This window comes from Mesoplodon mirus (assembly GCF_964341445.2).
Source record: "Mesoplodon mirus genome assembly, chromosome: 15".
NCBI classification, from domain to species: domain Eukaryota; kingdom Metazoa; phylum Chordata; class Mammalia; order Artiodactyla; family Ziphiidae; genus Mesoplodon; species Mesoplodon mirus.
The window spans coordinates 22,633,098-22,656,483 of NC_138991.1; the positions used below are offsets into that span (position 1 = coordinate 22,633,098).

A 23,386-nucleotide genomic window follows, 5' to 3' on the forward strand; every position below is an offset into this window, starting at 1 on the left:
AGTAATCCATAAACATGCAAAGAGTTTCAGAAGTGCCTCTGGTAAAAAAGATGAAGCCTCCTCCTCCCTGCTTCTTACTCCTTCAAGGTTTTGCTATTGACACTGGTTTTGGAGCACTGCTGTCAGCGGCACATGTGGGCTGCTTAAAACTAAATTAAGAAAAAGTACGATACATATAACTGACAATTAACTTCTTCAGTTCAGCCACATCTCCAGGGCTCTGTAGCTGCGTGTGTCAAGTGGTGCAGGCCTAGAACATTTCATCGTCACAGCATGCCCTTCTAACTCTTTCTCTCCATGTACTCTCATATATTTGTTTTTGCCTCAAATTGTTTTATGTTATACCTCCTGCTACCACACAACTTGTTTTTCTTGTGTAATGTATCTATTTGTTCATTTATTTACGACACTGTATTTATTGTTCATAGGCTTTTTGTTCTTAGTGCTGGAGGTGACATGGTAAGCAAATAAACAGTTATGATTCCTGCCCCCCAGCCTGTATCATCTAGTGGGGAAAGAGATGTTAATCAAAATATCATGCCATTGAATGGGAAATCACAAACTGAGATGAGGGCTCGCTAGGAAAGGTGCTGGCTTCTGTGAACGAGAAGCTTGACCTAGACCCTGGGTCAGAGAGGACCTCTGATCTGAGCTGAGATCAGAAGGATGGATTACCAGGGGATGAGTGTTCTAAGCAGAGGGAACAGCCTGGGCAAAGGCATCATGGCCAGAAGGAGCAGGATGTGTCCAAGGACTAAGGGAAAGAGTGCGGCTGGACCTCAGTGTCGGGAGGTTTGATCTTCATCCTGAGAGCAATGGGGAAGGGGCGTCTTCCCATGTCTGTACAGGGAGGGTTAGCTCTTTCTTTTTGACAGCTAATTTCTTTAATCAGTACCTTATGCATCTGGCTTGATCTTGGTTTTCTTTTCTTTTCTTTTTTTTTTGCGGTACGCGGGCCTCACTGCTGTGGCCTCTCCCGCCACGGAGCACAGGCTCCGGACACGCAGGCCCAGAGGCCTTGGCTCACGGGCCCAGCCGCTCCGCGGCATGTGGGATCTTCCTGGACCGGGGCACGAACCCGTGTGCCCTGCATCGGCAGGCGGACTCTGAACCACTGCGCCACCAGGGAAGCCCTCGATCTTGCTTTTCTTAAGCAAGCAGACTGCCCTATGTTGGGTCTCCCTCTTGGTTCTCCTTGGGGTAGGAATGAGCTGGGGCCGCATGTGTGGGAGGACAGTTGAAGCTGGCTCAGAAGGTTTGTGCACAAGACAGGCATTCACAGAATCAGTGTTTTCACTCACCGCTAGTCATTCAGCCTTTCAGCAGACATTCACGGGGCAGTCGCAGTGTGCCAGCCAGGGCTGGGGCTGAGCCTCGGAGGTAAATCCACCTAGGCCCCTGCCCTCAGGTGTGCAGTCAGAGGCCTCTTACAGAGCCAGAGGCCTGGGTGGGTGCAGTTTCTAGCACCCCTGTGTCCCCTCCCCATGGTTACCTTTAGTCTCTTCTGCCTTTGCCTCTAGGTGCAGCCACCTGACCTCAGGGACCTGCCGGAATGGGAGCCCAGGATACGAGAGGCCTTCCGCAGCGGCGACTTGGACTCCAAGCCCGACCCCAGCCGGAGCTTCAGGCCTTACCGAGCTGAAGACAATGATTCCTATGCCTCTGAGGTGGGCATAGGCCTGAGCAGGCAGCAGGGAGGGTAGGAGGAGAATGGCTGAGGCCGCTCAAGGGCAGAATGAGCTGTGGAGAATCTTAGCTGGTGATGATATGGGGTTTGAGTATTTCCTTTGGTTCCAAGCTTCCTGACAGCAAGGGCTGAGAGGGAAACAAGGAAGTTTGGGCCATTCTCAGGGCCTGATGAAAGGAAGTTTATAAACTTATCCGAGGAAATTGATCTTGTTCTCCTATACTACTGAATTCCACAGGGAAGTTAATAATTTATATCATTTAATGGAAACAGTAATTTGTTTAGCAGGAAGGCAGCAGTCTCTACAGTCAGGCTGACTGGGTTCAAATTGTGGATCTATGTATACTAGTTGTAAAATTGTAAAAGTGTCACTTTACTTCTCTGATCCTCAGTTTTCTCACCTTTAAAATAAAGGTAATGTGTCATAGGGTTGTTGAAAGGATTAAATACGTGAAAAGCCTTAGCTTAAGGCCTGGTCCATGTTGGGTGAGGAGGAGGATGACGACACATCACTGGGCCTCAGGAGAGACCTGCCAGGCTGTGTGGCCTCAGGCATGTTCCCACTCGCTGGCTGCAGCTTCCTCACCTGTAATATGGGAGGATTAGAGTGGATGGTGGCTGTAGAATTTCTAGGATTCCCTGGTCCTTGAGGAATTCTGGATGGTTCTGAGCCCTTCCCAAGCCTACTGAGCCTCTGCCCAGCACTTCATAATGAACCTGAAGCAGGAAAAGTCTCCTATGGACTGGATGGGGCCTCCCTGAGACTCCAGAACCATGGAGAGTCTCATGTTTGCCCCAACCTGAGCGTCCTTTTCTTCTCAGCATCCCTAGGAAGGCAACTTTTGGTCCCAGGGAAGCCAGTCTGCAACTGTGAAGGGGGAGCAGCTCCCGTGAAGCTGATGGATCAAACTCTTGAAGTGGTCTGAGCGTCCTAGCGGCCATGGCAAAAGAGGAGGGGCGGGGGCAGGAATCATGAGATACTTAGTTCTTACGTTTTGAGAAAAAGAGATAGGCCAGCTCCCCTGCAGAGAAAATAATTCCCTACCTGCCCTCAATTATTGTTTCATTCAGCCACTCTTTACTGAGAAGTCACAATTCGCCAGGCACCATGTTGGGCACTGAGTTTAAGGAAAATACCAGAGATAGGTAGTACTGAGCCCTTTAAGGATTTTTAATAAAAAACAGGCATACACAGGACTTCCCTGGTGGTCCAGTGGTTGAGAATCTGCCTTCCAATGCAGGGGACATGGGTTCGATCCCTGGTCAGGGAATTAAGATCCCACATGCCTCGGGACAACTAAACCTGCATGCTGCAACTACTGAGCCCGCACGCCACAGCTAGAGAGCCCATGTGCTGCAACTACTGAGCCCATGTGCTCTGGAGCCCATGCGCCACAACTAGAGAGAAGCCCATGCACCGCAACAAAAGGTTCTGTGTGCCTCAACTAAGACCTGACGCAGCCAAATAAATATTAAAAACAAAAACAGGCATACAGGATATACCTCAAGCCAGAGTGCCTTCCAGTGCCAAATTTTTACATTATTGGCCAGATAACGAGTGTTTGGTTTTTTCACAGAGGGACATCTTGCCATACCTGGAAACCTTTTATGTAGGTGTTGGAGCTGACATTTCCCTTTTTTGTTTTCCTGCTTAACATGACAGCATAAGAATTTCCCTTTATTAGTAGAAATACTTTTAGAAATCTTAAGTGAAGTATAACATACATGCAGTAAAGCACTCATATTGTAAGTGTACAGCTCAAATAATTTTCATAAACTGAACACTACTGTGTAATCAGCAAGCAAATCAATGAACAGAGCATGACCTGGCCCTGGAAGCTTCCCTTCTACTCCCCATCTAGTCACCATCCTGACTTCTAACAAAATAGATTTTTTTTGCTTGTTTAGCTACAAATCCTTATAAACCCAATGCCCCCGCCCCTCCCCACACCAAAGGTGGAGTTTTATTGTCTTTTTTGTAAGGTTTTATTATATAGTCATTATAAACAACAAATAACTATAATAAAGTCCCTAAGCAGCATTGCATAAGGACATAAAGAAGAAAGTCAAGATCACAAGATTATCACATAATTAACCACTGTGAACATTTAGTTTGTGTGTGTCCATGTCCTTCATGTTTTTCTATTGAGTATATATATTTTTAACTTTTTATTGAAGTATAACATAATAATATACATACAGTAAAGGGCACTATCCTTTTTTTTTTTAATTTAATTTTATTTTTGGTCATGCCACTCAGCTTGCAGAATCTTAGTTCCCCGACCAGGGATCGAACCCTCACCCTCGGCAGTGAAAGTGTGGAGTCCTAACCCCTGGACCACCAGAGAATTCCCAAGGGCGCTATCCTTAAGTGTGCAGTTGTATGGATTTTAACATAAGTATAGACCCATTAAACACATATGGTTGATCCCCAACTTACCTGTGTTGTTTGTAAATTACTGCAATTATAAACGAGACGAACATCTTTGTGAATTCAACTGAGTTTTCATAGTATTTATTTTCTACAAATAAATTTCTGCACGAAATTATCAAGCTAAAATTATAACAATAGCTAGGTTTGATGTGCACTGTTTCATTTCATCGTCATGACAACCCACAGAGGTAGGGACAGCTGCCGTGCCAGGTTTATACTGGAAGGACAGCTTGGGCCTGACTTGCTGCAATTGCTCTCCTACGACTCTCGTCCTTTGACCGCAGCTTCTGTCCTCCTCCTGCTCTCTCCCTCCTCCTTATCTGTGTCCCTCATCTCGACCCCAGATCAAGGAGCTGCAGCTGGTGCTGGCCGAAGCACATGACAGCCTCCGGGGCCTGCAAGAGCAGCTCTCCCAGGAGCGGCAGCTGCGGAAGGAGGAGGCTGAAAACTTCAACCAGAAAGTGGTGCAGGTGGGTGGTGCCCAGTGCTCTCCTGCACCTACTGCAACCTGTCTTCCCTGAACCGGACCTTAGCGGTCTCTGGGTCTTCAGAGGCAGGAATGTCAGGGGAAACCTGTGTCTTCTCGCCCCGCGCTGCACTGGTGCTTATGCATTAGCTGTGCTGGGCTGGAATCCTGGGCTTGTCGTTGACTGTCTGTGTGACCTCAGGCCCATTCTGTCTCCTCTCTGTGCTTCAGCTTCCCGTCTATGAAATGTTGCCCCGTCAGAGTTGAAAATCTGTATTAGCAAGGCCGTAGGCCTGGCTGGTAATCAAGATGGTAGCTCTGCTAGTAGAAAGCATTTATTAAGCTCTTACTGTATGTCAGGGCACTTGCCACACATCATGTCCTTTAATCCTCATGTTTTCCCCTGTGAAGTGTGTCCCCATTTTACAGGTGGGGAAACTGATGCCCAGAGTACTGAAGTGCTTTGCCCAGGGTTGCACTTGCAGGGCAAGGTGGGGCTGGGATTCTCTTTTTTGTTTGTTTTTAATATTCTTTTATTATTTATTTTATTTCTTTGGCTCCGCCGGGTCTTAGTTGCAACACGCAAGATCTTCAATGCAGCATGCAGGATCCTTAGTTGCTGCATGCAAACTCTTGGTTGTGGCATGCATGCAGGGTCTAGTTCCCTGACCAGGGATCGAACCTGGGGCCCCCTGCATTGGGAGCGTGGAGTCTTACCCACTGGACCACCAGGGAAGTCCTTGGGGCTGGGATTCTAACCCAGGTTATTGGCTCCCTCTGAGCCATTACACCGCGTTGCTTACTAGGGTATTAATGCTGTCAGCCTTCCTCACCCCAAGAATGCCCTTTGCTCTGCATGTGGGTCACCCCTCCCTGCCATCACTGCTCACCCTCCCAGGTGCCCCAGTGAATGTGAGAGTTCATGTGAAACACTGGTTCCTGGTATGGGCTCATTAGATGATGTCATGGTTTTTATAATCAGACAGAGCCGGATTCAGAACCCAGCTCTTTCACTGATTGTTACTGTGATTGCTGCTGTTTTTATGAGTCTCTCTCCCCTGGAGTAGCAGAGGAAACTGTTTATTTCAACACAATGAACTGCTAATGTTGGAATCCCTGTCGGGGGTCACCACCGGGCACCACCTGAAATTTCCTCTCGGCCCTTGTGTGAGGCCTGGAATGGGGTGAGTTAGGGTCCCCTAGACAGCTGGGGTAGCTCACACTCTTGTCCCCCTTGCAGCTGAAGGAGGACCAACAGAGGGCACTCCTGCGGCGGGAGTTTGAGCTGCAGAGTCTGAGCCTGCAGCGGAGGCTGGAGCAGAAATTCTGGAGCCAGGAGAAGAACATGTTGGTTCAGGAGTCCCAGCAGTTCAAGCACAACTTCCTCCTGCTCTTCATGAAGCTCAGGTGGTTCCTCAAGCGCTGGCGGCAGGGCAAGGTTTTGCCCAGCGAGGGAGATGACTTCCTTGAGGTATGGTCCCCCTGGGACTGGGACTGGGGTGGGGTGGGGTAGAGGGGAGAGGACAGGAGGGACATAGCCCTGGGGCTCAGATACGAGGCATCAGCTTGCAGCTTCCACCCTTGCATTCATTCATTCATTCATTCCTTCAGCATCGGTTTGTTGAGAACCAGCTCTTTACTGAGTGCTGTGGCAGATGCCGGGGAGACCGTGGTGAAGACGACAGACTCTGTCCCGGCCTTGCCAGGAAGAAATCTGCTTGGGGGGCCAGTAGGTCTTTAACACTTCTCTGGTATTTGTTGGTTTCCCTTTTTAACAAACCTGAGTCTTGAGCTGGCAATAGGATATAGATGCGTTTAATGATCTGGTTTCGTTGTTTTTGCACTATATGCAAATATAGTACATGTTCATGTTTTTGACTCTTTTAAGGTACAATTTATATACAGTAAGGTGCACACATCTTAAGTGTACAGCTGATGAAGTTTTATAGTACACACCCTTCAGATACATAGTATAGCATCACCCAGATCACAATGAGCACATTTCCAGTGCTCCAGAAGGCTCCCGGGTGCCACAGGGGATGTGCCCACCCCAGCAGTCAGCACTATTCTGACTTCTTACACCATGGATTAATCTTGCCTATTCTAGAACTTCATACAAGTGCATGTAGTCTTTTGTGTCTGGCTTTTGCTTAATATAATTCTTTGAGATTCATCCACATTTTACCTATAAAAATAATTGATTCTTTATTGCTGCTTATTTTTCACTTATGAATATACCTTTCTTTTTTTTTAAAGACCTTATTCTTTTTTTATTTATTTTTTTATTTTTGCTGTGTTGGGTCTTCATTTCTGTGCGAGGGCTTTCTCTAGTTGTGGCAAGTGGGGGCCAGTCTTCATCGCGGTGGGCCGGCCTCTCACTGTCGCGGCCTCTCTTGTTGCGGAGCACAGGCTCCAGACGCACAGGCTCAGTAGTTGTGGCTCACGGGCCTAGTTGCTCCGCGACATGTGGGATCCTCCCAGACCAGGGCTCGAACCCGTGTCCCCTGCACTAGCAGGCAGATTCTCAACCACTACGCCACCAAGGAAGCACATACCTATTTTATTTTTAATGTTACCTTTGACAATGATAGTGGACACTGGCCTTCCATTTTTAGTGATGTCAACTTCCTTTTTTAGATATGTTTATTTAACTAGAAAGAGTAGGTTGACTTAAAAGCATTACTGATAGTACAGGTAGTATTTGGGTGTGGCAGGGAGCATGAAGGGTGGGGCTTTGGGAATGTGTGAAGCTTGGGAAGGACTCACGTGGCCCATTTGTCCCTCAGCCTGTGCAGGACCCTTTGTCCTCAAATCCCGTTCCTCCTGTCACGATCAGCACGCTGACATTGCTAGGAGAAGGGGGCATGTAAGGACGTCATACCTCAGTCACACCCACCTGAGTTGGCACTGCTCACCTTGGCCTTGGCCTTTTAGGTACAAGCTTCTCCGGTTCAAGCTACTCATTCCAGAGCCAATGGGGACCAGTGGCAGTCCCCATGTACCCCTGTCAGGGGTCCCCCAGAGTAGCCTGAATCCCAGGAGCAGGGGATGGTGGTTGGACCTGAATCTGTAGCAGGAGTTTCCTCCCCCACCCCCAGTGGGGCTCATAGGCCACCCGCCTCCTCCCCAAGGGCCTCTAGAGAGAGTTGCTGACCATCTTCAGATGAACACATTCCCTGCTGCCCTCTCCCAGGAATGTCTGACATGGAGGCACCCCTGTGAGAAGCACCTGGAAAGCCCAGCATGGCTGCCCCTCGAGCATCACTCTTTGTGACACCTGGGGACTCCTATTTGAAGCCACTGTCTGCTTTAGGACTGTCCCTCCTGTTTGGAAGTCCCACACAAGCCTCTGGATGAAGCCCAGTTTGTTTTTTTTTAATAACTTTTTTTTAATTTATTTTTTTATATTATAGTAAAATATATTGTACATAACAAATTTTACCATTTTAACCATTTTTAAGTTTACAGTTCACTGGCATTAAGTACATTCACATTGTTGGGTAACCATCACCACTGTCCATCTCCAGAACTCTTCATCTTGTAAAACTGAAACTCTTACCCATTCACTCCTTATTCCCCCCTCCGCCTGCCCTGGCAACCACTATTCTACTCTCTGCTTGTATGAGTTTGACTTCATTAGACTCCACATGTAAATGAGGTCTTGTAGTATCTCTCTTTCTGTCTCTGGCTTATTTTGCTTAGCATAATGTCTTCCAGGTTCATCCATGTCCATGTTGTCGCAAATGGCAGGATTTCCTTCTTTTTTAAGACTGAATAATATTTCCTTGTATGTATATATCACTTTTTCTTTACCCGTTCATTCATAGACACACACTTAGGTTGTTTCCATATCTTGGCTACTGTGAATAATGCCACAGTGAACGTAGAGAGATCCAGATTTCATTTTCTTTGGATATATACCCACAAGTGGGATTGCTAGATCGTATGGGAGATCTATTTTTAATTTTGGGGGAAACTTCTATACTGTTTTCCATAGCTGAAGCCCACTTTTGGCTGCTAGGGAAGATGTTTCTCCCTCCACCAAAAAAAATGAATTGCCTTCAGGCCACGTAGCCTGATTTTAAATCAGGTTGTCTCAGGCAAACTCTCTATATTTGGTGAAAATCTTTCTATCCATTTCAATGTACTGGGATAACAGAGAGAAACAGAAACTTACTTTAGGAAAAAAATAAGGTGTAACCATAGAAAATAAAATAATATACATGCCTATAATAAATAGAAATATACATACTTACTGAGATAGACATGATAAGAAACATAACCACCCACATTGTAAAAAATACATATATACATAGATATGATATAAAGCCCATGTGTATAAAATACATATAAACAAGTACATAATAAAATACAGATAACCATATAAATTACAAACTTGATGTACATTCATACTTTTAAAGAATGTGTCCACACATGTAGAATTAAAACTATATATATGAATGATAACCTCATATATTGAGTATTTATAGTGTCCTGGGCACTGTGTTAAATGCTCTATTTGGATAATTGCATTTCACTTTTACACATACCCTATGATGTGGAAACAATTATTATTCCCATTCTACTGCAGATAAAGATCTTTGATTCCTTGTCCTCAATTCTGAAATCCAGAAGCTCTGAGAACTGTGTTTTGTTGGGTCTAACTCAGTTGGAAAAAATTGACCTGACATTCATTTGGCAGCAAAACCTTTATTTACCCCATTTCCTGTTAGTACTCACATGTTTGAAGGGGAAATATTGGTGTACACGAGCATAGGGTATCTCACCAGACGGGGCTGTTTTACAATATACAGTGTAGGTACCATATTATCTTTCTAAATCCCGATTACTTCTGAATTCCAAGCACACCCGGCCCAAAGAATTTCAGAGAAAGAATTGTGCACCTGTGTATACAGATAATCAAAAATCAGTATGTTTAGATACTGGTGACCAGGGAGGGAACTGGGTATTTATTCACACAGGCCCTGCTCCACCCCACATATTTCCAGCCTCAGTGCCTGCCCTGAACCCCAGAAACCCTTCTTCATTTGATTTCACCGCACTCTCTTGGTTTTCCTTCCACCTCACTGGTTGCTCCTTCTCAGTCTCCTTGGCTAGACCCTCATTTTCTCCCTGAACTGACCCCTTAACGTCAACAGTCCCGAGGGCTCAGCCCTCAGGCCACGTCTCTCCTTGACCTTCACCTGCCTCCTTGGGGAGCTTGTCCAGGCACTTGGCTTACGTGGCCTTTCTTGCACACTGCGAATCTATCTAGAATCTACAGAATCTGACCCAGCTGCACTGCCTACCCCCTCACCACCCCCATCTGAGCCATCACCACTTCTTGCCTGGATTATCACCGTAGCCTCCTAACTGGTCCCCCTGCCTCTGCCCTTGTACCCTTCCACTAAGCATCTTCTATTCAAAGCAGGGAGGTACCAGGCCGCGTGTACTCCACGTGGATGGTGCCCCCTGGTGTTGTGCAGTATGGAGCTCTGTTGCTACCCTATAAAGTATCTCAACACAGCAGCTAGAGTGATCTCGTAAAACTGAAAGTCAGGCCAATGTCACTCCTCAGCACAATCCTCCCCTGGCTCCCATGTCACCCAGAGCAGAAGCCGAAGCCCCTACACAGCCTGTTCAACCAGCCTTGGTCCCCGTACCTCTCTCTTCCTCCCTGGCTCTCTTGCTCTTCCTCAAATAGATGTGTTCCCATCTCAGGGCCTTTGTATTTGCTGTGACCTTAACCTGGAATTCTCAACCTGCACATATTCACGTGGCTTATTTTTTTTACCTCCTTCAGGATTTTGCCCAAATATCACCTTCTCTCTAAGGCCTTCCTTGACCACCCAGTGCAGCACATCCTAGCTCCTTTCCCAGCTCTCTTTTTCTCCATAGCACTTATTATTATGGAACATTCCATATATTTAATGATGTTTCATGTATCAATATTTCACATATTTGTTTGTTTTCCTGCTACTGGAATGGAAGCTCAAGGGGACCAGGGCTTCTGTCTGTCTTGCTCACTGATGTATTCCCAGCTCTGAACACAGGGCCTGGTGTGTGGTAGATGTTCAATAAATATTTGTCAAATGAATGAATGAACGAATGAAATGAATAGTGAATGAGCACCCACTTCTTCTGCTTCACTCCCGTCATAAACTAGACCCTGGTCTCCTGGGCTGGCTCTGGACTCCTGCCCAGAATCCATCAGCAGCAAACTCCTCCGCTCCCAGGAAGGGTCCCTTCTGCCCACCCAAGCCTCTGGTTGCCGTTATCTATAATTATGAGGGTGCCTTGTGGCCCTTTATTCCAACCACAGTGCCTACCTTGACAGCATAGCTATTTCTGAGTAGCTCTCAGGGATGCCTCATGGTCCTTGGGGCAGAAGAGATGGTGTTGGGGGAGGAAGGGTCTGACTCTCCAGCTGTGCTCCTTGACCTGGACGGTGCCCAGGGCTCAAAGTTAAAATCTGGGAAATCAGTGCCCAGCTGGGGTACTTTTGGTCCATAAACCCCCTGTCTTTATTCCTGCCTGGCTGTGCAGCCCACTTTCTATCTGGGCCACTAGCCTGTATCCCCTCCCCCTGAGGGTCAGACCCCCAGGCATGATGCCCTCCTACCCGCTACTGAGTGTGGTTTTTAAAAAAACAGGTAAATAGCATGAAGGAGCTGTACCTGCTAATGGAGGAAGAGGAATTAAACGCCCAGCATTCTGATAACAAGACCTGCACGGGGGACAGCTGGACCCAAAACACGGTGCGTTCTCAGCCCATTTCCAGTCCTGTCCTGTCCATCTGTTCCTTTGTCTGTTTAGTGATCACATCTTGCTGCTTTCTGACCCCAGTCCTACACCAGGCACTGGAGCGGCAGAGGGTTAATTGCGTGGTCACTGGCCCCAGATGCTCAGTGCTATGGGGTATGTAAGTCGCCCCAGGGCAGTGACAGAGGGTCAGATGATGGACTGTGGGGTCTCAGGTGAGAGAGCAGTTAATTCTGTTTGGAGTATAGAGGATGGTTTACAGAGAAGGAGTCATAGGTGGTGGGTTTCGAAGGATGAATAGGAGCTTGCCTAATAGAGAATAGGGGAAAGGCCATTCTGTACCAAGAGAACTGTATATACAGAGATGTGGCAAGGTATTCTGAGTCTGGCTGCAGCTTGGGATGTGCATAGTGGGGGTAAGGACATCAGGCTAGAGTGAGTTGTATGAAGAAGGACCTTGTGGCCGAGGATCAGGAACCATCAAATCAAGCCACGGGGTAGTATAGAGCAGTAGGGTCAGGCTCCCAGGGGCACCCACAGTAAGCTGGGTTACAGGTGGGAAACAGGTCATGGGCCCAGGAGAGAAGACTGGGCCCAAGTCGGGCAGTCGGGGAGCTTCCGTGGTTCAGACTCCCCATCTGGCCTATGGTGGGTCAGAGAAGGCAGATCTTGGGCAAGGAGAAAGACGGAGGCCTAGATGCTGCAGAGCCTCAGAGAAGCCAGGGCCCAGCTCAGATTAGGTTGAATAATTGCTGTAACTACAGAATTTTGTGTTTTTGTGAGACTGGGGCATGTGTCAGTCTAAGAGGTGGCCAGGGCTGGGCTTGTTATGCCTGTTTTACGGGGAGATGACCCGAAGAGGTCGTGGGACTTGCCTGAGGCCTGGTAGAGTCCCAGGCTGGACTCTGGATGAGTTCCCAGCCCAGCCTCTCCTCCTTGCCGCTCTGAAAGCTCCTGACCCAGGCCTTGCCCCCATCTGCAGCCCAATGAGTACATCAAGACACTGGCCGACATGAAGGTGACGCTGAAGGAGCTATGCTGGCTGCTTCGGGATGAACGCCGCGGTCTGACTGAGCTTCAGCAACAGTTTGCCAAGGCCAAGGCCACCTGGGAGACAGAGCGGGCAGAGCTCAAGAGCCATACTGCCCTGGTGAGTCTCCCACCTGTCAGAGACATCCCCCTCCTTGTTCCCCTCTCTGCGAAGGCCTCAGCTGTCAGACTGGGGAGGAGGATGCCCAAGCCATGTTCCTAGAAGCATAGGAACCCCTTCACTTACCTTGTGGCCCAGAGAGGGCAAGACACTTACCTAGAGTCACACAGCAAGGGTACCAGAAACAGTGGGAACTGAAGGTCCCTGGGCTAGGGAAGGCAGGTGAGGGACTGACAAAGGAGCCATGGGGACATCACAGGTGCCTCTGCCGCACCATGAGCTCACAGGTGAGGCCGGAACACTTAAATGCCTGTCTGCACCTGGTGACATCCTTCATCCTCACACCCAGACTTCTGCTGCCTGCTGTCCTCATAAGGATCCCCTTAAGCCCCTGCTACCTGACTCTGTTTTGCTCCCTCCACCCAAACTGGGGGGCTCCCCTCCCTACAACTCAGATGATCAAAAGAGCCTTAACCAGGAGTCCTGGATATTTGGTCTTTGCTGTGTGCCTGGAGGCAAGGTGCTGCCCCCCACTCTGTCCTGAGAAGTGAGGGGATGGGCTTCCTCCCACTCAGAAAGAATGTTCTCACCACCCCAACCCCTACCCCACGCCAGAACTCTGCGGGGCCCAGCTTCCTCCCCGCTGCCCCTGCTGCAGTCTGCCTTCCCAGGCATCACGGGCCCCTCAGAGGTGGGTACCCTGATTATCTTTGTTGGGCAAGTGACAAAACAGGCACAGAGGAGTTAAGCTTCTTTCCCAAGGTCACCCAGCTAGGCAGTGGCAGACCTGACCCTCACTCCCCCAACCTCTGCCCTCCTGGCTCCTCATGACCCTGGTCCCACCTTCTTCCCAGTTCTCAGACTTCTGGCTTCCTGGTGCCACCGTTCTCTCCTCCCAACCCTCCCTGCTGATCTCACAGCTCCCGCCCCACCTGAACCTTCCACAGTGTCCCCTGCTCCCACTGCCCCCCCAACCCCAGGCATTCCAGGTGTCCCTCCCGCCATGGGAATCTGACCACAGCTTGGGGGTGTGGGGTACATTGATTCTAGAGATTGCACGTTTCCCTCCTGCCCCCCAAGATTTGGGCCAAGACAGCCATCATGCTCAGGTGATTCCTGCCCACATTCTTTATGTGACTGTGCATGTCCCCCCCTAACCGTAAACCCTGGTAAACATGGGTAAGTGTTGATGAAATATCATGAGAAGCAATAACTAGGAACCTCTGCCATTCTGTAGCTATGTGACCAGGGACAAATAACCTCTGTGAACCTCTTCCTCCTCTGTCAAATATCGACAGTGGTGGTTATCTTGCTGAGGTTTCTTGAGGGCACAGATAATGCCTGAAAAGCCCTTAGCACGGAGCTTGGTGTGTAGAAGCTGTGCTACACAAGCCTTGACTGTGAGAAAAGTTTAGCTCTAACCGAGGAGGTCAGTGGAGGTTCCTGGGTGAGGGGTCCTCTGAGGAGAGCACCCTCCCCCTGCCCCCTGCTGGTGCCCGGGGAGGGACGAGGGAGGGCAGAGAGGAGGGTCCTCCTGGTGCCAGCCACCCAGGTTACTCTTCTTTCCGCAGATGGAGCTGAAGGCTGGGAAGGGGGCTGGAGATCGGATAGGGCCCGACTGGAAGGCAGCCCTGCAGAGGGAACGGGAGGAACAGCAGCACCTCCTGGCTGAGTCCTACAGTGCAGTCATGGAGCTGACACGGCAGCTGCAGATCAGTGAGCACAACTGGGGCCAGGAGAAGCTGCAGCTGGTGGAGCGGCTTCAGGGTGAGAAGCAGCAGGTGGAGCAGCAGGTAAAGGAGCTGCAGAATCGCCTGAGCCAGGTGAGGTCTGTCCCAGCCCAAGATGGCTTAAGCCACAAGGGGGAAGTTGCTATAGGCACAGACCAGGGGGAAGACTCCTTCAGGTAGAGATGGATCTGTATGCTCAGAGACTGCAGTAGGGACCAGGTCTTCCTCTCTGCCAGTCTCACAGGCTTGCTTTCCTCTGTGTTTTATTCTGAAGCAAGCCGTTCTCAAATATGGCCTCTGTTAGTGTTGTATTCATATCCTCACAGCTGAGCAGTTTCAATGGAAAGAGAGTTTTCGTTTTCCACAAGGCTGTGATCTGCCAGGTATGAGTCACGTGCCCACACCTAGAACCTGCCAAAACCTCGGAACCAAGAGGTTTCCCATGAAAATTAGAGTCCTCTGACCAAAAGGGGGAAATAGGAAAAACAATCATTGACCATTACAGCCCCACTACAGTTAACATGCACCTGGCTTATCAAGCTGCTATGCTCCACTGTGACGTTTTCCTTTATTTATTTTTTATTTCAATCGTATAAGTCAGGACTCATCTTTATATAAGACTCAAATATTACAAAAGCATACTCCAACCCACTCCCTCCCTATCTTGCTGTTTAAATTTACATTCAGGGCTTCCCTGCTGGCGCAGTGGTTGAGAATCTGCCTGCTAATGCAGGGGACACGGGTTCGAGCCCTGGTCTGGGAGGATCCCACATGCCGTGGAGCAACTAGGCCCGTGAGCCACAATTACTGAGCCTGCGCGTCTGGAGCCTGTGCTCCGCAACAAGAGAGACCGCGATAGTGAGAGGCCCACGCACCACGATGAAGAGTGGCCCCCGCTTGCCACACCTAGAGAAAGCCCTCGCACAGAAATGAAGACCCAACACAGCCAAAGATAAATAAATAAATAAATAAATAAACTAATTAATTAATTAAATAAAAGCCAAGCATTTGAAGCCCTTTAAAAAATAAAAAAAAATTTACATTCAGAGATTTTTTAAAATCATTAATTGAATCCTAATATACATATTATTTACACTTTGCCTCTTTCATAGAGAGCTGTTCATGACAGAATGCAGAGGCCACTCTCATTCGGTTTAATTGCTGCTTCGCATACGTAGGTGGAGATACCACTTTGATGTCATTCGGCTGCTGCTTGGCTAACATAGCTGTTGCAGGCGTTGTAGCATGAATTAACACGGTAATAACAACCATTACCGTGCTTGATATATTACACTTACAAGGACGCCTGTAAGTGGTTGGCTTCATGATCATTTGTCAAACCCACTCCGTTGGTTCAGAGCTGCTGCCCACTGGGAAGGTGGCTCTGAGTCCATGACCTGGGTCATCTGGGCTGCAGAGTGGAGCCTGGGGAATGGCCCTGCCCAGAATAGGGCCCTGCTCACCATCTTAGCCTGCACATGACCATCTTCTTTACTCTTGCCCAGCTGCAGAAGGCTGCTGACCCTTGGGTCCTGAAGCACTCGGATCTGGAGAAGCAGGATAACAGCTGGAAAGAGGTGAGCGGGGTGGCAGGCCACCCATGTGCTGTGCTCCTGGCTACACTGGAAAGTCTCTCACTTGTGGGGAATGTGACAGGGAGGATGCTAAACCTGTCCCACAGATCACACACCCTCACCCCCTTGGGCTCCTCAATCCTGAGGTCTCTACTTCATGGTTCCAGCCTTGAGACCTGTAAAGAGCCCCCTGTTAGCTCCATCCTTCCATGCCTGGGACAAAGGCTAGACTAGGTGTTTCTCTGTGTTTCAGTGGTGCCTTTCTTAAAAGCAGAGCCTCCAAAGAGCTGTGTGATCCTGGGCAAGTCACTCTCCCTCTCTGGGCCCCAGTTGCCTCATTGGTAAAACGAGCATCACGTTCTCTGCCTTAGCCCAGCCCTGGTTGTGGAGATCCATCAGTGAAGTTTGCTTCTAAGCCTCAGGTGCACTGTCCATATAGCCACACACTGAGTAACCAAACAGTGAACATATGGGCCCTTGCTCATGATAGCCTGAGGAAGCAATAAAAGCCAATTCTGGGGAACTGAAGCAGGAGAGGATTTCATTAGGGGCTCAAGAGGGCTGGTGATGCAGGGTCAGAAAACTGGTGCAGGTCTCTGAACCAGGGTGGGGCAAACCCCAAGCAGGACCTCAGGTCACTGCTTTCACCTTCAGCTGAGCAGCGACTACCGGGTGCTTTGTCGCTGCCACTACATTCAGAGTAAGTTCTAAATAGAGTCTCTTTCCTTGGGTTCCCTCTTGGACCACTGATTGGCCATGCCTGGATCACATACCTATGTGTGTGTGGAGAGGAGGTAGGTGCACTGTAGCCAGAAACTGAGCAATGAGCATTCTAGATCAGGGCTGACATCACTCCTGCTCTACAAAAGGAGACTCATGCGTGGGGCTTGGGGCCAGCTCCCACACTGACCCCCTGTTACCTTCCCTCTGTGTGCTAGTGGCCAGACTGACCCTTTCCTGTCTCTCTTCTATGGCAGACACACAGTGAGAAGATCCACAGCAAGGAGGCTGTTTCTGAAGCTGAGCTTGGGGGAACCGGCTTAAAGAGGTGCTATAGCAGCCCCTCCCATGCTCTGCCCCCCAGCCCCACCCTGCAGGCTGCCCTGCCCCTTCGCCTCTCTTCTCTTCCTCTGCCCTGCGCACCCACCACTGCACCTCAGCTGAATTGGGAGAACATTGGGATATGGTTTCTAAAGATTTTTTTTTTTTGATGTGGACCATTTTTTTAGTCTTTTTTGAATTTGTTACAATACTGCTTCTGTTTTACGTTTTGGTTTTTTGGCCCGGAGGCATGTGGGATCTTAGCTCCTCTACCAGGGATCGAACCCGCACCCCCTGCATTGGAAGGTGAAGTCTTAACCACTGGACCACCAGGGAAGTCCCCTGGGATATGGTTTTTATGGAACCCAAGCCACTTAGGAGCTGGGAAAGTTTGGGTGATGGCAGTTGTAGCCTGTGCTTTTTTTGATTCTGGGCGTGGAAAACTGGGGCCCCAGAATATCCTAGCTGGGAAAGAAACTGTTTAGCTCCTCTTGGGGTTCTTCCTGTCTCTGGAGTTGGGAGAGTCCAGCTGGACATCTATTCCTGGGACTAGTGAGCAGCATCCTCTGGGCCCAGCCCTGTGCTATAGCCAGGAAAACCCCTAGCACTATCAGGACCATGTCTCCACCACTGGGAAACCATTATGAAAACATTCAGGGTAACAGAACCTCCCAGGGGCCGTGCGAGTAGCATGAAACCAGGTGGGCCCCAGGATAGGAGGGTGGCTCTGGAGTCATAGTGTGGGATTTGAATTCCAGCACTATTATTTCTAGCTCTGTGCCCTTGGGCTAGACTTCCCATTTCTGCCTACTGGGATAACAGGAACTGCCCCCTAGAGTTGTTGGAGGACTGAATGGTCTGACGTGTGCCATGTTGCCACGTAGGCCTGGCACTTACAGTCATCAGGCAGCACATGTGCCAGGTCTGGGCTGGAGATTAAATGGCGTCCTAGATTGGGTTCCCTCAAAAGTAAACCTTGGGGGGCTTCCCTGGTGGCGCAGTGGTTGAGAGCCCGCTTGCTGATGCAGGGGACGCAGGTTCGTGCCCCGGTCTGGGAAGATCCCACATGCCGTGGAGCGGCTGGGCCCTTGAGCCATGGCCGCTGAGCCTGCGCGTCCGGAGCCTGTGCTCCGCAGCGGGAGGGGCCACAACAGTGAGAGGCCCGGGTACCGCAAAAAAAAAAAAAGTAAACCTTGAGGCAAGGATTTAAGTGCAAATGGTATATTTGGGAGAGGATTCCAGGCAAAGCCTGGAAGTGAGACAGGGAAGGGAAGGCACCCTAAAGGAGGTGTTATCACCCAGGATACACGTGGGCAACTGGAGCTCAATTTCACAGGATCTCTGGGAGCCAGAGCAGAACATGAGTTCTCCCACCTTGGGGACAGGGAGGCTGGACCAAGCCACCAAACCCCACTCATTGTTTGTTGAGGGCTGTGCCTAGGACCATAAACTGTGTGAATGTCTAGCTTCCTGTGGGTGGAGGCCAAGTGTGCTCCTGCAGACAGAAAAAAAGCCCTCCGGTGGAGAATGGCAGGTGCTCAGAGATGCAGTGTTGCGTGTGTAGGTGTGAGTGTGGAGGGGATGAGGGACAGGGCACCTACAGCGTCTAACGCAAGAGGTGAGCAGGACCGTCATGGTCCGTCTCCCCGCTGCCCCACCGCCCCCTGCCCGCAAAGTGCACGGACCAGGGAGGAAGACCAGAGTACCTGCTCCGCATGAGGCATCTTCCACTAACTCTGCCCTTTCTCCTCTGTTCTTCCCAGGACCAAATCTGTTTCCTCCATGTCAGAGTTTGAAAGTCTGCTGGACTGTTCCCCCTACCTCGCAGGGGAAGCCGCCCGGGGCAAGAAGCTGCCCAACAGCCCTGCCTTTGCCTTTGTGGGCCCCCAGCCGGTGGACCCGGAGAAGGCTGCCCCGGAACAGCCAGGGCTCTCACCACGTGACTGCAACCGCCTGGGTGCCCTGGGCTGCCAGGAGCCGGCGGGGAGGCAGATGCAGCGCAGCTACACGGCTCCCGACAAGACGGGCATCCGCGTCTACTACAGCCCCCCGGTGGCCCGGCGCCTGGGCGTCCCCGTGGTCCATGACAGGGAGGGCAAGATCATCATCGAGCCCGGCTTCCTCTTCACCACAGCCAAGCCCAAAGAGTCGGCCGAGGAGGACGGGCTGGCGGAAAGCTCCTACAGCCGCTGGCTCTGCAACTTCTCCCGGCAGCGCCTGGACGGGGGCTCCGGGGGCGGCCCCTCAGCGGCCGGGCCCGGCTTCCCGGCGGCCCTGCACGACTTTGAGATGTCGGGGAACATGAGCGACGACATGAAGGAGATCACCAACTGCGTGCGCCAGGCCATGCGCTCGGGCTCGCTGGAGCGGAAGGTGAAGAGCGCGTCCAGCCAGACGGTGGGCCTGGCCAGCGTGGGCACGCAGACCATCCGCACGGTCAGCGTGGGCCTGCAGACCGACCCGCCCCGCAGCAGCCTGCACGGCAAGAGCTGGTCGCCCCGCGGCTCCTCGCTGGTGTCCGTGCGCAGCAAGCAGATCTCCTCCTCCCTGGACAAGGTGCACTCGCGCATCGAGCGGCCGTGCTGCTCGCCCAAGTACGGCTCGCCCAAGCTCCAGAGGCGGTCCGTGTCCAAGCTGGACGGGGCCAAGGACCGCAGCCTGTGGAACCTGCATCAGGGCAAGCAGAACGGCTCGGCCTGGGCCCGCTCCACCACCACGCGGGACAGCCCCGTGCTGAGGAACATCAACGATGGGCTTTCCAGCCTATTCAGCGTGGTGGAGCACTCGGGGAGCACCGAGTCCGTCTGGAAACTGGGCGTGTCCGAGGCCCGGGCCAAGCCCGAGCCTCCCAAGTATGGCATCGTGCAGGAGTTCTTCCGCAACGTGTGTGGCCGGGCGCCAAGCCCCACGTCCATACCCGGGGAGGAGGGCGCCAAGAAGCTGGAGCCCATCTCCCCTGCCAGCTACCACCAGCCGGAGGGCATGGCCAGGATCCTGAACAAGAAGGCAGCCAAGTCAGGCGGCAGCGAGGAGGCCAGGCTTTCCATGCTCCCCCAGGTGGGGAAGGATGGGGTCCCTCGTGATGGAGATGGAGCCACGGTCCTTCCCAATGAGGTAGGTGGGTGGGGTCTGCCCTTTTTCTTGGGAGGTAAGATTGGCTTATAAGGTCCCGCTCTTGGTTTTCAAACTCAGGCATGTGGTTTGTGTATTTCAAAAGGTCCTTGTGCTGCTCTGGGATGGGGGTTGGAAGGCCCCAGACCTGGAACAGCAGACCTGATGGACACACCATCTGAATACGAGAGACTGGTGAGCATGGTGGCATACCCACCTGCTTTGCCATCACACCCCAGAGATTGCCGGCATCCCCTCCAGGGAGGAGGCATGCTCACTGCCCTCCTGCTACCCAGTGGTGTGCGGCAGCCAGCTCCTTTGGTTCATGAGAGCCAATCGTGTACATCTCTGTGTTTAGTGATGTCACCTTAGTACCTTGAGATCGGCCACCAGGGGAGGATTTACTCCGTGAAAATTAGAAATGCTGCATGGGAGGATTTACTCTGTGAAAATTGGAAATGCTGCAAATCAGGGCTTCTCCTCTTACTCCTGGGAAACTAGTCATTAAACATGTACCAGCACACCACTGCCCTCACCAAGACTCTATCCCTAAGTGCTTCCATTTTCTCTGGGACTGTTTTGCTGCTCACTCCACTCCTGATACCAATTTCAGATTTAGTTAGGGATTACGTGCATGTTAGTAAAACAACGCATGTAAGTTAGCTTTGCAGAAAGGGAAATTGCAGAGGATCTCATGGAACCCAAGGGCAGGGACCCAAAGGCCCCAGTGGCTGCTCTGTCTCCCTCTCCTCTCTCTTGAGCTTCATTTTCTCTGATGTCCTCTTCCTCCCTCTGTCTCTGTTGTATTGGAATATGGTCCAGGTGGGCTCTGCCTACTCTGCTTTTATAACATCTTCCAGTTCCAGCACCTAAGGGAGACTGACTCAAATCCCTCTGTCCCCTTTCCACATTTCAGGAAGAAACTGACTAGTGTAACTTGAATCCAGTGTAACCCCTTGGTCCAGTCAGCTGTGGTCAGGGGTGGTATCACGGTCTGCAGTGCACGGAGTGAAGGAAGGTTGTAGGTGGGGGCACAGAGAGGTGGCATGGGCTGGGATTGACCCATGTGATTTGTACGTGTTGTATGTTTAGCTGGTTTCTAGTTTTTCCCTATTATACGTAATGCTGTGGTGAACATCTTGACACTAAAGCATTTTTCCATACTGCAGATTATTTCCTTACATTTGAGTTGCAGAAGTGGGATTCCAGAATAAAAGACTGTAAATTGTTAAAGGTATTTGATAAGTGTTGCTAAATTGTCTTTCCAAAGACTTTGTTTAATTTCTGGAACCCCCAGGAGTGTATGGTGAGTGCCTTACTTCTCTATACTCTCTGGCTGCATTTAAAAAAAAAAAAAAAAAACCTTTTAAATATTCATTCCTCTTTTTTTAACTTAAGAAAACCCTTTTTGAGGTTAATATACATACTGAGCATATTGTAAGAATATGGCTTATTGAATTCTCACAAACTGAACACACCCATTGTATTAGAGTTCTCCAGAGAAACAAAACCAATAGGCTTTGTGGTTATGTGTGTGTGTGTGTGTGTGTGTGTGTGTGTGTGGAGAGAGAGAGAGAGAGAGAGAGAGAGAGAGAGAGATTTATTATACTGCAAGCTGAAGACCCAGGAAAGCCAATGATTTAGTTCCTGTCTGAGTCCAAAAGTCTGAGAACCAGAAGAGCCAATATAGCTCCGGTACAGCATATGTAGCTGACGTAGTTCCAATCTAAAGGTCATCAGGAAGGAAGAATTCTTTCTTACTCAGGGGGAGTCAGCCTTTGTGGTCTATTCAGTACATTGACTGATTGGATAAGGCCCACCCACATTAGAGAGAGCCATCTGCTTTACTCAGTCTACTGGTTTAAATGTTACTGTCTTCCAAAAGCATCCTTGCAGAGGCACCCAGGATAATATTTGACCAAATATCTGGACCTGCGGCCCAGTCAAGCTGACACATGAAATTAATCATTACACCCACATAACCACACTCTACATAAAGAAACAGAGGTACAAAGCTGGCCGTATTTTGAATGTTGGTTTCACAGTTGATCCAAATGTTTTTCAGTATGTAAAATGTGCTTATTACCTGTTGACCCAGTAGCTCTCCTAGGAATGCAGCCTATGGAAATATTCACAGAGGTGGATACGTGTGTAAAGAAATGTATTGCATTATTAATAAAAATTGCTAAGATTTATTGAATACTTAATAGGCTCTATCAAATGCTTCACATATATCTTATGTGACCCTCACAACAACTTTGACAGAGGTATCACATCCCTCATCTTAGAGCAGGAAAAATCAAGGCTCAAAGAGGTTAAATAACTTATCCAAGTTCACACAGCTGGTAGACAGTTGGGCTGGGATTTGAACCAAGCAATTGAGTTTTACAGCAGCACTTTTTTTTTTCAAAGTATAGTTGCTGTACAATATTATATAAGTTACAAGTGTGTAATATAGTGATTCATAATTTTTAAAGGATATAGTCCATTTATGGTTACTATAAAGTACTGGCTATATTCCCTGTGCTGTAAAATATATCCTTGTACAATAGCTTATTTTATACCTGATAGTTTGTACCTCTTAATCCCCTACCTTTATATTGCCCCTCCCCCCTTCCCTCTCCCCACTGGTAACCACTAGTTTGTTCTCTGTATACGTGGGTCTGCTTCTTTTTTGTTATATTCAGGAGTGTGTTGTAATTTTTAGATTCCACATACAAATGATATCATACAGTATTTGTCTTTCTCTATCTAACTTATTTCACCTAGCATAATGCCCTCCAAGTCTATCCATGTTACTGCAAATGGCAAAATCTCATTCTTTTTTTATAGCTGAGTAGTATTCTATTGTAGATATATACCACATCTTCTTTATCCATTCATCTGTTGATGGACACTTAGGTTTTGGCAATTGTAAATAATGTACAGCAGCACTTTTAACCATTATCCCTGTGTGTTGGTAATAGTAAAAAAAAATTAGAAACTACCTAATATCCACATAAAAAATGCATTGGATAAATAAATCAAGCTACTTCCATTCAGTGGAATAGTATGTGGCCATTAAAAAGAAGGAGATCTGGACATACATGACAAAAAAGTGTTCATGTTTTGCAATTACAAAATAAGCTGTAGGGCTTGAATCCATTTGGGTAAATGCATGTGTGTGCAATGTTTTGAGAATTTATCTTTCATGGACAATGTCTACTTTCTTCTTTGTATATTCCAGAATTTATTACCTTCTGGATGGTTGTTTGTGAGCATTCATTACTACTCTAATGGGAGAAAATAATTTTTAAAAATTGGTCCAGAGAGGGGCTACAGCCCCTGGGAACTGGTCCCTGGGCACAGCTGAGTCCAAATTTCTTGCCTGGCCACCCAGTCCCTGGGTGGGCAGTGCCTCCTGGCTCCTCCCGACTTCTTCCTCCCTCCTC

At 49.3% G+C, this 23,386-nt stretch overlaps 1 protein-coding gene across 4 annotated transcripts in view; it reads left to right on the plus strand.

Annotated features, from left to right (window-relative positions):
• Window positions 1-23,386, plus strand: part of MTCL2 (microtubule crosslinking factor 2) — a 66,745-nt gene that overhangs the window by 40,505 nt on the left and 2,854 nt on the right. Inside the window, exons 6-15 of one of the 4 annotated variants that reach the window (XM_082645811.1) lie at window positions 1,521-1,667; window positions 4,466-4,591; window positions 5,828-6,058; window positions 11,241-11,345; window positions 12,332-12,499; window positions 14,071-14,322; window positions 15,735-15,806; window positions 16,781-16,851; window positions 18,608-19,958; window positions 23,182-23,375. In XM_082645811.1, coding sequence (XP_082501937.1) covers window positions 1,521-1,667; window positions 4,466-4,591; window positions 5,828-6,058; window positions 11,241-11,345; window positions 12,332-12,499; window positions 14,071-14,322; window positions 15,735-15,806; window positions 16,781-16,851; window positions 18,608-19,958; window positions 23,182-23,244 — 2,586 coding nt within the window. In that variant the 3' untranslated portion in view covers window positions 23,245-23,375. Of the gene's footprint in view, window positions 1-1,520; window positions 1,668-4,465; window positions 4,592-5,827; window positions 6,059-11,240; window positions 11,346-12,331; window positions 12,500-14,070; window positions 14,323-15,734; window positions 15,807-16,780; window positions 16,852-18,607; window positions 19,959-20,061; window positions 22,158-23,181; window positions 23,376-23,386 lie in introns of those variants that run through there. The other 3 variants (XM_082645812.1, XM_082645809.1, XM_082645810.1) reach the window with 3 other exon arrangements.